The sequence below is a fragment of the Centruroides vittatus genome, unplaced genomic scaffold (assembly GCF_030686945.1).
Source record: "Centruroides vittatus isolate TY-2023 unplaced genomic scaffold, ASM3068694v2 contig_357, whole genome shotgun sequence".
Classification (NCBI taxonomy): domain Eukaryota; kingdom Metazoa; phylum Arthropoda; class Arachnida; order Scorpiones; family Buthidae; genus Centruroides; species Centruroides vittatus.
In genome coordinates this window covers 4,000,665-4,015,847 of record NW_027122180.1, presented here as the reverse complement: position 1 = coordinate 4,015,847, position 15,183 = coordinate 4,000,665, and the positions used below count along the sequence as shown (strand labels likewise).

The window sequence follows — 15,183 nt, the reverse complement described above, 5'->3', positions numbered from 1 at the left end:
GCTCTTATAATTGTCCATGTCTCAGCACTGTACAACATTGCAGGTCTTACCATAGTTTTGTATAATTTTCATTTCATGCTGTCAATAATGTTTTTAAACTCTAGGTGCACTATTTGTCATAGTATGCTTACTAATATAATAAATATAGTATTTCTATTTTCAATATTTACATAAATTATATCTGTATTTTTTATATACAGTGGTGCCTCATACTTCAAATTTAATTCATTCCAAGAGGGATTTGACTCTGAAGTTTTTGAAATCTTAATCAGTTTTTCTGATTTAGAATTAATGGAAAGTGAATCAATCTATTCCCAGACCCTAAACAATACCCATTTCAATAAATTTGGAACAGCAAATATATATAATTTAAGGTAAAAATACACAGTTAAATACCCTAATAATAAATCAAGTAAACAATAAATATATAAATACTGTATAATAAAATGAAAACTGTATTTACTGATTGCACACTGTTGACTTTGGCATCTTAAACATGACCACCAGATTCATCACACATGTACTGCTTTATGCTTTGTGATAGGTTACTTTTTGATCCTGATTATGAATTGTTGGCATTACCACCTTCATTTTAGACCTTGTTGCTTTCACCTACTTCTTTGATGCCATGGTTAATAAGTAAAAGTTATATTGATTGAATAGAGTTTTTTCATATTTTTAACAGCTGTCTGTAATACAGATGTATGATTTAATTGTAAAAGTTGTGAAATTTAAAATAACCTTCTTTGTTTAGAAGGTTATTTTAAATTTTTTACTTCATACTTTGTTTGAATAAAATCAAATTCAAATGTCTTCAAATAAAAAGCATATCAGGATTATGCTCTGAGTTTTGGATAAGATGTAATGCTGTACAAACAATATAAAAAGATTCACAATGTGTATGAGAACAATGTCCTAAATTTCAAACATGTCAAATATGGTTTAAAAGTTTCATTCAGGAAATTTTGAACTAAAAGATACAAAATATGCTGTCAACAAAGAAAAATTGCAGGAAGAAATTATTAAAAATTGATGAATAACATGCAGTGTATATATTATGTCTTTGTTCACTTTGGACTGTCTTTTGAACTTGTTATACTGAGGGAAGTGAATGTCACAATTTCTAGGTAAAACATCTTTAATATAACATATTCTGTATGACACTACATTTCAACATTTTGGGTCAAAGCCCCTCCTCAGTAGATGTTACATTTTCTAATTACAATTTAAAAATTAAAAGAATTAAAAATAAATTACTAAGGCTGAATAACAAAGAAATATCCTATAGTATATTTGAAAAACAAACATTGTCTATTCTTTCCAATGTAGTTGTTCTGAAAAATATAGATATGTAGGAGAAATATATGCAGGAAGAATTAAAAAAAGTTACATGTTAATTTATATCAATACAAAATTTTTAAAAAATACATATTTACAATTTATATTTGTCTTTTTTTTATCTTCAGAACAGATTTTTAAATTACCATTTTTAAATTCTTCCTGTATTAATAACATATCTATTTAATTTCAAATTACTGATATTATTTTTGCAGTAATTATAAATTCTCCTACCAGTAAAATTTTTTGAGTGTTCTCCAGTTCTTTATAAAACAGTTTCATTCATCTAGACAGCACTTATTCACTACAGTAATTATCAACACCCCATCCAAAGGGGAATTATCTTGCCAATACCACTTCATCCTATAGCATCAACTGCTCTTTAAGCTTCTTAAGTGTCCTCTATTTTTAACAAACTGTACCAGGATTTATCTATCATTCTACTCAAACTTTTATTCATTTTTTTTATCCCTAGATGAAACTATTTTCAAATGTTCAAACAACTGTCTTTTTAAAGTATTTTCCTCTGATTTTTCTACTTTCACTGTATTTTGATTTATTTTACATCCATATGTATTGCAATTAGTCATTACTTCCAAGTTCAAATAATTATACTTTATTGCTCTTAAATGTTTGGTTATCCTTTTTCTTAACTTTTTTTGTTTCTTCTACATATCTATATTTTTTATAACTACATTGGAAAGAATATACAATGTTTGTTTTTTCAAATATACTACAAGGTATTTCTTTTTTATTCAACCTTAGTAATTTATTAAATCTATTTGTTTTTTCTGAATTAATATAATACCTTCATTTTTAACACTTGTCTTTATCTTTTCTAATAATTTAAGTGTATAAGGCAACTTGACATATTTTCTGTTGTTTCTTTCAATTTTAACTTTATTTCTTGTGTTTTAATTTAACCATTTACTTTATACTAAATTAATATCTATGCTTATTAACATATTTATTACTGATTTAATTTCTTCATTTTGTTTTTCTATTTCAGTTGTTCTATTTTTAATTTTTGATGTACCTGTATATTTTAAAAACATTTCTATTAACTGAAATTGGAATGGATGAATAGTAGTTTATCAGTTTTGGTACAGTAATCAGCTTTATATATTTTTGATATTCATGTATTTTATCTTGTCTTATTAGTAACAACTCTGAATATGCCTGAGAACTATTTTTTTTTTCCATTTCTAATTCAAAAGTTATGCTTTTCTTTAATTTATTAACTTGGATTAATATTTGATCTGGTGTAATTTTTTTTTCTCATCAAAACTTAACACACGATCATGTACTGTACCTAACTATTAAAGAAAAAAATTCCACTTATACTAGCTATTATGGTATCAATAAGTTTCATAGCTAATTCTGCCAATCTTGGGCCCACAATACTGGTACCCATTTTACTGGTAGGATGATTTATAATTAGTGAGAAAATAATATTTTTAATTTGGAATTAATGGATCTGTTATTAATACAGGAAGAATTTAAAAGTCTGTCTGAAGATGAAAAAAAAGGCTAAAATATAAATTGTAAATTATAAAATAGACATATATATATATATATATATATATATATATATCTGGGACTTTGGCCTGAAATTTAGTAGTGTGAGGTCGCCAAACCGCACGGATGTCTGAGTTGCTCTGAAGTGTGAGTGGGTGTGTTTGGCACAGAGACAAACTCCACAGTTACAAGAAATTAACCCAGTTTATTATAACAAAAAAATATATCTTACAGCTACACAGTTGACAAACAATATTTGGAGTTGCTTCTTCTTTCAAAGAGTGAACATCCTACAGTAATTATTTTTTCCAGTTCCATTTGGAAGGATGAAGGCCCCAGGGCATTGGAAGGAGAAAGTCCGTCTCAAAATCAAAGTCTAATCCTGATAGATGTTGGACTGCGGAGCTGATTTTTCTTTCCTTTGGAAAATGTCACATAATGGGAAGACAGGAGAAGAAGCTTTCTATGTCCTTGGAATCCTGATTTTTTTATCACTTTTTCGAATCTCAGATTGAACATTCTGATAGGTTGAGTCTGACTCACCTTCGCTTTCCAATTGGTCTCCACTCATTACATTTCGTAACGAGATCAGAACCCATATTGTGGGATGAGTCAACACCAACTGACAATTCGATCTCTATTGAAGATGTTCAATCTTAGGACTAACATTATTTTTTTGTCTTAATTTGAGAAGTATGTTTTTCCATGAATTTTCTTTAAACATGTTCTTTTATGGACATGAAAGTTTCTATTTTTATCTCCCTATCTTTTTGTCAGTTTTTACAAAATATAATTATTATTATTATTTTTTTTTTACACCAGAAGACAAAATTTAATTTTTTGGTGTGTGTGGTCCCGACCACTTTCGGAGCCTCACAGTGGCATACAGGATTATATTACATTAAAGGCATTTTACCTAGAAATTTTATGATTCATTTCCCTTGGTATAACAAGTTCTATATCACAGGAAAGTGCAAAGTTAACAAAGACATGATATATATAAGTAATTAAGGACAAAAAGCACATATTTAAAATACAATATATTTTTGGTGTGTTTTGATATATAAAGTGAGAAAAGCACTGAAAACAGATGAATGTAACTCAACCAAGAGACAGCTTGAGAGCACAATGGATGGTGCTTATGCTTTGAGTGCCTGTTTTTTCACTGTTTATGCAGTTTGAACTTTTAAGCATCATTCAAACTGGAGCAGATTTTTATTAAATTTAGTGTTTAAACTCTGATGTGTTTGAAGTATGAGGTACCACTAAATTTATTTTTAATATTATAATTATGAAATTCATTTTACACTCTCTTCACACATTCCACACATTTGAAAACCATAAATTTATTGTATTTCTTGCATATCCTGGAACTTTTGATGATTGATCTTGAAATGTACTGAAATTTCATTTTGCAAAATGTGAGGGAACTTTCTTTATAATAAATTTAAGAAATTATAAATATAAATTAAAACTTAAGAATAATATTCAATAAAAATTAATATGAAGATTTCATATAATTCATACAGAAAGTTTACTTATTTTATATATATTTTTAAAAATTTATCGAAATACTAATTATAAAAGGTTATTTAGCAATCGTATTATATATTTTTTTGCAGTTTTATTTGCAATTTTTCTTCTTATGTATACATTGTTTAGTGTATTTTTAACTAATTTTTTTTATACTAATTGTTTTTATACCCATATATATTTTTTAAAATTTGTTCAAATAAAATATAAAATATACAGTCAAACCTGTTTTTGTGCGGTCTTTTTCTGTGCGATTTGTTTTGTGCGGTATATGAAAATTTCAATCAAATTGGAACATAATTGACTCCTGTAAAATTTTTAAAAACTCTATTGGTTGTTTTCTATGACATCAGTAGGTTTTTTCATTTTTTATTCAGAAAATTTTTTTTCTCATACGTTAATTTCCCGGTCCCCTCTTATTTTAATAGCATAAAAACCATAAATATTATGTTATATTTGAACAGATGCGGTAAGTTAGCTCCCCTCCAGCTTTAGACTGCAGGTGTGAAATTTCATGCCTTGTTAAATGAAATAACACTTCCTGCAGCTATATTTATCAAATAAAATCATTATTTAACGATTATTTTTAACTTTTTAATGTTAGATTCGTATTTAAGGGGAAATAATAAATTAATATAAAAATTAAAATTCTTAGAGGATTTTTTTTTCCATTAGGTGTTGCAGAAAAAGGCCCAAGGAGTTAAAAAAGCAATTCCTAGTTATTTCGTACGGTTTCGAGTTATTTTCTACGTGAGACTTTTTTTATGCTGTCCCTATTCACCGCATAAAAAAATATTTTTTTAATTGTGTTGCGAAAACTATTTTTTATAGCCACTCGTGAAGTTTTGCGCAATTTTTTTTTTTTAATGCATTTTCTTTTATGCGGTCCCTATCCCCCGCACAAAAACAGGTTTGACTGTATTCTACAAAAATTTATAAAAATCTGTCAATTTGTATTTTGGCATAGTAATTGTTTATTAAAACGTGCTTAAATTTTATAAAACCTTAAATTTAACATTTCATTGTATAATCAGTACAGGAAATCCTCATTAGTTTGAAATTCAAAGGACAAAATAATCACAACTTCAAATTATTGAGTTTCAAATTATCCAAAATTTACATGTATCTGTACACTAAGCCAAATGCCATGTAACTGATGTAATTTATTAAGGAAACAGAATAAGGATATGTACAAAGAATGCTATTTTTGTTAATTAATAATAATAAATGTAAAGGTAAATAGTATGTGTTCGGTGAGAACCTCACAGGTTTTCAGATAGGTTTATAAAAAAAAAGTAAAGCAGATTCCTCAAAATGTATCTGAAATTATTTTTAAAGTGACTCAAAAAGTATTAAGTTGCTCAAATCCAGTAGACTAGAGCCCTACAAATATTACAATCTGCTACTTGTAGCCCAATCTTGCAATCCCAAAAACCAATTACATGTTATGAGATAAGAGAAAAAAAGAGTAAGGTGACACCTGAAAATGTGTTACTGCAAAAAGGCTGGGACAAAAGTGCAATTATGAACCAACAGGATTTTGAATTATAAGAGTTTGAATTAATGAGGATTTCTTGTATATTATATTTGAGTTTTTTGTATTCTGCTAATTAACTCATCTGCTGACATTATTCTATTTTCTGAATATGGAATATCTTGTAATTTCTTTGTAAGAAATTGTTCTAAATTATACAAAATAGAGTTTCGAAAATCTACAATTGGTTGACATTTTTCACCAAGTTTATGGGTTTTAAAACTGATTTTTAAATTAGGTGTTCCACTGTTTGATGGATCCAATATAAATTGTTTTTAATATCTATTCATTTTTATTTATAAATCTTGTTAATTTCTTTATTTTATTTAGATTTCTGATAATTTTAGTTTTAGGATCCTCTTTTAGTTCTGTAAAGAACTAAAAGAGGATCTTTGTTTTTGACTACTTCTAACTTCTAGTTTCTTTCCCATTTGTTATCCACTAAAATGAGTTGTTCTGTTTTATCTGCTTTAAGCATATTTAGGTTATTTTGCTTTAAAATTTTTTTAACTATATTATATTTTTAAAAATAATATTTTGCTTTTTATCTGTTAATAATAATTCCCTTTTCTTATTCTTATTTATTATTTAGTTAATGTCTCTTAGTTTTCCCTTTTAAATCACCATTTCTTAAATCATCATTTCTTTCTTTTTTTAATAACTTTATTGCTTTATCTATTTCCAGTATTATTAAGAAGTTTCTTTGTATATTGGAGCATTAAAAGATATTCCTAATTTTAATATGTTATCTGGTATTTTAATATTAGTTTTATTTAAAATTAACTTACTGTTCTAATCTTTTCTTTCATTTAAAGTTGGATATACAAATAGTTTGTGTAGTTTTACATTTTTTCTTCTGTGATATGCTTCATCCTTAATGCATTCTGTATTGCTTTCTTCTTATTCTTATTTGGAGTGGTGTAGCTGTTTATTCTTACATTTAATTGTGATTGTAAAATCTTTTACTTCTCCATATGTCATGATGCTGGACACAGGACATGATTAACTTTGTTAAGCATACTGTTCTTGGAATATATTCCTCCCACAGAAAACCTTAAATAGTGATATCTATTTTGTATCTGAATTATTGTTTACTTAGTAGTTGTATCCTTTTGGACTGACTCCTTTACCATTTTCAAAATAAAAACATTTAATATAAAGCCAATATCAGCAATATTCACCAGATACAATCTCTTATTTTTGTAACTACCAAAAAGGGGTTTGTAGGCAAATAAACAAATTAGTTATGTCTTTCCAATTCAACATTCACCAGAGATCAAGAACCATTCAGAAAGTTTTAATTCATAGATCTTTATTTATATGCATTTTGGATTGAAGTTTGTACCAATCCTTCCTCAGTCTACAGATAATAAAAAACTGTTTACATGTTTTAATAACTATAAAATTAAAAGTTTAAAAAACAAATAAACTTACATAGATGTACTCTGCAACAGTTTTGAGTTTTCTTAGTAACCTTACATCAATCACAGTTACAATCATCCCTCATTATGAAACACTACTTTTATTCCTATATATGATGGCACACCATATGTTATCTACTAACATTTCATTATTCAAATTAATTAAGTTATCATACAATTCAGGATATTCTATATTCAGAATATAGAAATATTGTCAGCAGATGAGTTAATTAGCAGAATATTAAAAATAAAGTTTAAACCTACATACAAATTATTGAGTTTTTCAATTTTTAAAATAAAGAACTTTTACAAATTATGATTAATATTATTATTATAAATTGTGTAAGATGTTTTTAAATCCTGTTTCTATATTTTAATTACAGTATTCTTTCTTACCTGGTATACAAGAGATACAAAATTATTCATTATAGAAAGAAATTTATTTTTACATTCAGTACTGAGAAATACATGCTTTTTTTATTGCATGCACAAAATGTAAAATGGAATTTAGAATGAGGTCTTTATTTTTTCTTGAAGATCTGTTATATATTGTAAAAGCAAACTACAAAGTAACAAAGTCAGTTCAATTAATATATATTATCTTTTAATAAAGCTTTATTTTCAATGTCTTAATGAAGACAGCAGAATTCTAATAACTGCAATTATGGTGAATTTTATTAAAATTATTAGAATTTGTATTCTTGGAGATGTAAAAAATAAAACTCAAGATAATGATAAATCTGGATATGACATCCGGATGTCTGAAAAAGATTAAAAATAAATAAATTTTAGAACACCTTGGAAATTTTATTCAAATTGTTATTAACTGAATAACCTAAAAACTTTAAAAAAATTTTTAAATGCATAGAACAGGATATTTAAATAGATTATAATGTATGGATGCTCAGTAGAACTATCATTTTTGTTATTTCACCTGAAGAGTGCTGTCAAACAAAGCCAAAAACATTTGTGATTGAACATTCAATGTGCTGGAAGTTGTGTTGTAAGTATAAATTAAACATAAAGTTCCAGTTGCTGAGTTGTTCTGCTAGGCCTAGAGAATTATTAGGTCTTTGGTGTTCTTCAATTGACCAGACAACTGTTTCCTATTAGTGGATTCCTGTTGCCCTACCTCACCTTGATAGACAGAAAGACAAAGATGATTTATTGACCTGAAGAAGGATTTTATCTCAACTCCAAAACCCATGACTAAACAGACATGTATTGTAAGCCTCTCCCTCTAATAAATGGTCTTCCAGTGTAACAGCCTCCTCAGTGTCTGTAACACACCAACATGTGGCACCCAACCGTACTATATCATTCTGTATGGCTAGAGTATTGTTCCTCGTAAAGAGTTTTGGCCATCTCTCAAAAGTTTGATATCAGGACGGTGACCGTTATCACATTGACCTCATACTATTTTTAACTCGTATAATTAGCACAAAGTATCAACTCTGTTTTATAACTGGTCAGTATTACTGCACATAATACACATTTGTTGTTTTCTGACAGATAGTGGTGTCAGACTAGGCAATAAAATACCAATTGGGCTGTTGATTCTCTAAATTGGTTATTAAAATTTTTATGCTATAACTTGTCAGTCAAAGATGAATTGCCTGCAACTCATGATAAATATTGGATATTTTTTAATATATTATAAACCGTCCAAAATCATGACATTTTTTGGGACAGATTTAAAATTGGGATAACATATTAAAAAGTGGGACTGTAATTTGAGACCTCTATTCACTTTACATTTGTCTTGCAAAAGGCACACATCTGAACTAAAAAAGAATCAAATTACATTTTTCTTCAATTGTTGATTTTAAATTCTTAATAAACATTTATGTTACATTAGTATTTTCTATTTATTGTTTTTCTTTTCAGATAAATCTTTAAAATTTCTCTTTTTTAAAATTTCTTTCTTTAAATTTTGATATAATAAAGTGACACTTTCCTTTTACATTTTGAATACAGACTTTCAACAGTCATTTGATCTAGACTTAAGAAACTGTAGTTGAATTATTAAGAACTTGTAATTCAGCTATATTGTATAAAAGTTATGAATTATTGTGATTAAAGAAACTAGTCTGAGAATGTAGACTAATTTCTGTTCTGAAATTTAAGATTTTAAGAACCTCTGAAATGTTTCTATTGTTGTTTTAAAGTTATATTAACTGTTTTATTAAATTTTTTTATTTAAAGAGTGATAGTTACCAATAACAATTATTGTGAAACAAAGAGGGATGATTTTTATTAATAATTAATATAAACACTAAAATAGTGTGGTTGAGATTATGGGATCTCAAATTTATACTATAACCATTTACAATTGGGATCTTGTGGATAATTATTACATTTAGAAAGATGTTTTATTCAATAGTATACTTCTTTTTTATAATATGCATTTTGGCCAAATAACTAGATTGGCCATCTTCAGTTGTACTAAAAAAAATTAAAGTATGTGAAAGTTACAGTTTATAAATTATTCTAAGGGGTATTTTTTGCACAAAGAATTTTTCGATGATTATTTACAATTAAACTGTTTACATATAAAAAATTTTATGGTTGGTGTCTTAATTTTTTCCTTAATAATGTTTCAAGTTCTTTTATTTACTAGGCTAAATTAAATTATTATTTTAGTTTTCACATAAATTTTCTATTAAAATTTTTTACATTTCAGATTTTCTATAATTTTTTTAAAATTAATTAATATAATTTTTTTTAAATTATAGAAAATCTATAATGTAAGTTATTCTATCAAAGGTGCTTAACTCAAATTAAAGTTTATTATATATAATATTACATTGCACTTGTAGGAACTTTTATGCATGAAATACAGCTAAAAAGGTGTAAACAAAGGCTTTATTTTGGGGAGTAAGGAACAGTTTTAGCAGACTGATTCAAGCATATATATATATAATCATAGTCATGTATTTTTGCATATAATTTTATATTTTCATTTTAATTAGTTTATTTTAATGGAAAAGATTTAAAACTACTGGTTGGCAACAAAATAGGTATATAAGATAATTTAATTAACAAACTGTACAGCCAATGTACAGTTTATACAGCCAAAAAAATAAAATGGAAAAAGAAAATAAGATTTTGCTTACTAGATTGACAAATGCTTTGATAGCTTTCATAAATTAATAAGTTTTGAGAATTGAAAACATATGGGATTTGTTTGCTCAAACCTGATTAAATTAAAATAGAATAAGTATATTAACTAGACTCAGATGTTATTAAAATTCAGAATAATGGTAAATTTTATATTAAGAATGATAAATTTTCTTTTTTTTCCCTACATGAAGATTTATAAAAATCCTTTAATTTCAACAAAATAATTAACTTACATAATGAACCTTTAACTGCTGCGTAATATGATTCACAATTAGAAATTAAACGTTTTCTTAACCCCTTCTGGGTTCTTCCTCAGGCAAACAAGCTTGATCTTCTAAAACAAATACAAATACAAAAATTTTTTGAACCTAATCAAACAATGTAAATTTCGAATGTCCAGTTTCCTCAGCACATTTGTTTACATGCTGTGTTTAAAAATGTTCTAAATTAACAGCACATGAATGGATGCACTGAGGAAACTGGACATTTTAAATTTATATTGTTTGATTAGGTTCAAAAATTTTTTGTATTCGTATTCATTTTAGAAGATCAAGCTCATGTTTGCCTGAGGAAGAACCCAGAAGGGGTTAAGAAAACGTTTAATTTCTAATTGTGAATCATATTACGCAGCAGTTAAAGGTTCACATAAGTTAATTATTTTGTTTTACACCCCACTGTGCAGTCTGGATTTATCTTAATTTCAACATTATCATCTAACAAATGTACAAAAAACTATTTAATAAAATGTTTCTTTTGTTAAATAATAATCAAAAATTGATTCTCAATACTTTTTAGCAAGGTTACTTTGATTGGCTGGGTTACCTTAATCAATGTGATGCAGTTGTGTTTTTAAATGGTCACTACATATATTTAAATGTTTCTTAATTATGAAATATTATCTCATGTTTCTAAATTAATAATAAGGCTTTGTTCCATGCATTACATAAATAAACATTTCAGATGTGGTGTGACATGTTAACATCATTTCTTACTGATGAGCGAGATCAAATGGCCAACAATGTTCACATGCTGAAAATGTGTGGTGTAAATTTTTACTTGGTTAATTGTTTATTTAAGAATGTGAAATATGCATGTATTTACAATTGCTAATTCTTTATGAAGTGTTTAAATTTTGCATGATTAAATTATCTTATATACCTATTTTGTTGCCAACCAGTAGTTTTAAATCTTTTCCATTAAAATAAACTAATTAAAATGAAAATATAAAATCATATGCAAAAATACATGACTATGATCATATATATATGCTTGAATCAGTCTGCTAAAACTGTTCCTTACTCCTCAAAATAAAGCCTTTGTTTATACCTTTTTAGCTGTATTTCATGCATAAAAGTTCCTACAAGTGCAATGTAATATTATATATAATAAACTTCACTTTTCATGATTAGCTACTTTAATAATGAAAAGTGATTAAAATTTTGAAAGTGACTTCAGTCATGAAAAGACTATTCTACTTTTTAAAAAAATTCCACTTTTTGGTTTTCTGTATCACTGCTTGTGTATACATTTGTATATATGTTGCAACTGTCTGTGATACAAAAAATAGCACAGTCACCTCTGAATCAACAAAGACAGGGCCATACTGAATAGGGAAACCTCATACCAACACTGTTGATTTAACATTATTTTTACAAAAAAATTCTATGGGTTCACTTTAGTACCCACAAAGTTGGTGCCCAGGGCACATGCCCAACTTTCTCCTTCATCTTCTCCTTAATTACACTGCTGAATAAAGAAATGGCATTTTTTAAATTTAAAAATGATAAAAGTATTCCTGCTCTATAGTCTTGATTGCTTTTTTTTTTCTCTTTTGTTCTTTGGAATTAAGCACAAAATTGCTATGAAGAAGTGGAAAAAATAGATTATAGAGCAGGGCAAAATAGAAAATATAATAGTACTTTCTTGATAAGATTTAGGTAGATGATTTAGATTCTATTAATAATATGTAGGTAATTTAAATTGTAATAAATAAATAAATGAATACATTTACATCTGTAAGAAATAGTACACCGAAATAATTTATTTGTTTTATTACGTTTATAATAATTGATTCTAATTCATATTGCATGTGTAATCCTCCCATCCATTATAAGGTTAAGTTTACGTGCTTATGCTGATTTTTTTCATGAAGTATGTATGTTTTATACAGACTAAGAATAAAAATTTTTTTCATTTTGATCAATCTTTAAAAATTTACTCACACCATCATTAATTGAGTAAATTTCTGATTGTGCCGTCTGATTTCTAGATTTGTTGCCCATCAGAAAGAACACCTTATGACTCATTTATCTCAGACCAAGTTTGTTTATTTTACAACTATTTATTGTATATACAGCAATATTTCTGGATGGCTACCAACAACATAGTCTAAAGTCTTGCTTTTTCTTTCTTCCATTCAATCGGTCAAGTTGCTTTTTATCCAACTTTGAGATTTGTTGGCCATTGAATCCAGAGCTGGGTCAGTAGCTTTTCTTTGGGTTTTCCTCGGTTGGCAGACCTGTCTCAACTTGTTCAGGATGACTTACACTAACTGATTCCCTCTGATTCAGGGTTCCGACAAGTGGAAACCTGAATCACTTTGTCTCTACTTGTTAGGTCTCCTTTACATTGTGAAATTGTCATTAGCATTATAATAAATAAAACTAATATTAATACTATTTATAATTACTAATATTAAAGTAATTATATATAATTAAATATTTCTTGGGAAATTACAAAACTAAGCAATAAATAGTAAAATATTAATTACGCAAAAAAGTAATTCTTATGCCCTTTACTAAAAATTTCATTCTTTTAATGTGTGATGATGCAAAATTTAGAGGATGAAATTGTTAATGAAGGTTGTGATGCAAAACCATGATGGCTAGCAGTAAGAATTAATATTTCATCATTTTTCTGTATAATGCATTATTATTGATTTGAAAAAATTATTATTATAGACAATTTATAATTTTATACAAAATAGCAGATAAATATTATAATGTAACATAAAATTTTAAATATATTTATTTTCAATTTTTTATTTTCATTGTATTAGGATTACATGTTGCCACCTTCCCTTCCAATGCAAGTGGTTGTACATAGGCACTGAACGTGGCAATGTTCATGTTGTCAATACGGAATCTTTTGTCTTGTCTGGATATGTTATCAATTGGAATAAAGCTATTGAAATGTAAGTGTTACGATTCATATTGTTAAAGTTTATATGTATTTTTTTTGTGTTTTTAACTAAAAATGATATCTTTTGTTGATGCTGTTTTTCTGTAAATATACAAATCAAATAAGAATATTGGATAGATGTTGCAATAGAAAAATATTAAATATATTTGTTGTTGGTGTGTGTGTGTGTGTGTGTGTGTGTGTGTGTGTGTGTGATAGAACTCCCATTGATGGCATGCACAGCATGTAAGATGGCAAAGTAATATTTATAAAATTTGTCTTTTCAAGCAACATTACCAGCAAAAGTTAATAATCTAGTGATTCATAATTTATAAAATTGTAGTAATGTAATGTTCAACAATCATAAAATGATTAAAAATAAAGAATGGAATTTGTGGCTGTTAGGTTTAATAATGGAGACTGTACAATGTACTGTACAGTACATTCAGATTCATCAGTTCTGTTTGATAAAGATTTGGTGGTATGTTTAATTTTTACTTGCATAATGCTGTCTGGTGGCCACAACTAATATGATGGTTACACTCTCTGGTTAAACAGAAGTTTGTAAGATCTGCATGCATTTACAAGCTGGCTTCAACTAATAACATAATCACACAGAAATAAAAAGAAAGAGAACAGGAAAGAAATATACTGGAAGAGAAAAGGAGAGATGGAACAGAAGAAGAATTGAAAAGAGAAAACAGATGGTGTTTCATAAGAGTAAGAGAGAAGAAATTAGTAAGCAGAGTAATGCAACACTAAAATACCAGATGTATATTATCAGGTTCAATTAAAAGTATATAGAAATACAGTACAGCATCGATTATCCAAACACTGATCAACCAAAGCATCGGTTAACCAAAAGCGTTCCAGTCAGACTGTGTTGGGACGGTATCGTGCTGAATCGGACGTTTTTGATACTAGATTAATTTCTAAAGTATAATTTTTTCAAGTAAAAACAATAAATATAAAACATGGCCGGCGGTATTACATTTAATTAAATTACACGTAATTGTATAAATATAAGATTGCAACGTTTTAACAAAATTACTTGTTTACATTATTCATCCGTTGTTCGCTCCAGTTGACAGTCCGACAGTTGCTACCGTTGGCCATGTTTTATATTTATTATTTTTACTTGAAAGTGTATTTTATGTGAAAATGGCAATAGCACCAGAGGACGATTTTACCATATTTACATTTTATTGCGGAGGCAGTAGCCTCTAAAGAAAGGTCATCTTCGTGTTTGTGAAACTGTGGACTGTCAACTGGAGCGAACGGCGGATGAATAACGTAAACAAGTAATTTTGTTAAAACACTGCAATCTTATATTTATACAATTACATGTAATTTAATTATAATTTTTTGTTCTTATATTCTTCAATATATTTATTTTGTTTGTACAAAATAAAGAAATAATTTTTAATGATACAATAGCCTCGATTATTATTATAAAAATTTTCATTAGGCTTAAAATCGACAAAAATTCAACGCAAAGTGACACGCAACGGAGAAAAATTCAACATGAAGCGACAC

At 27.3% G+C, this 15,183-nt stretch overlaps 1 protein-coding gene across 3 annotated transcripts in view; it reads left to right on the top strand.

Annotated features, from left to right (window-relative positions):
• Tomosyn (syntaxin-binding protein tomosyn) overlaps positions 1–15,183 on the top strand; it is a 371,800-nt gene that overhangs the window by 111,104 nt on the left and 245,513 nt on the right. For all 3 annotated transcript variants that reach the window (XM_067269813.1, XM_067269812.1, XM_067269815.1), the window contains exon 5: positions 13,526–13,660. In XM_067269813.1, coding sequence (XP_067125914.1) covers positions 13,526–13,660 — 135 coding nt within the window. The remainder of the gene's footprint in view (positions 1–13,525; positions 13,661–15,183) is intronic.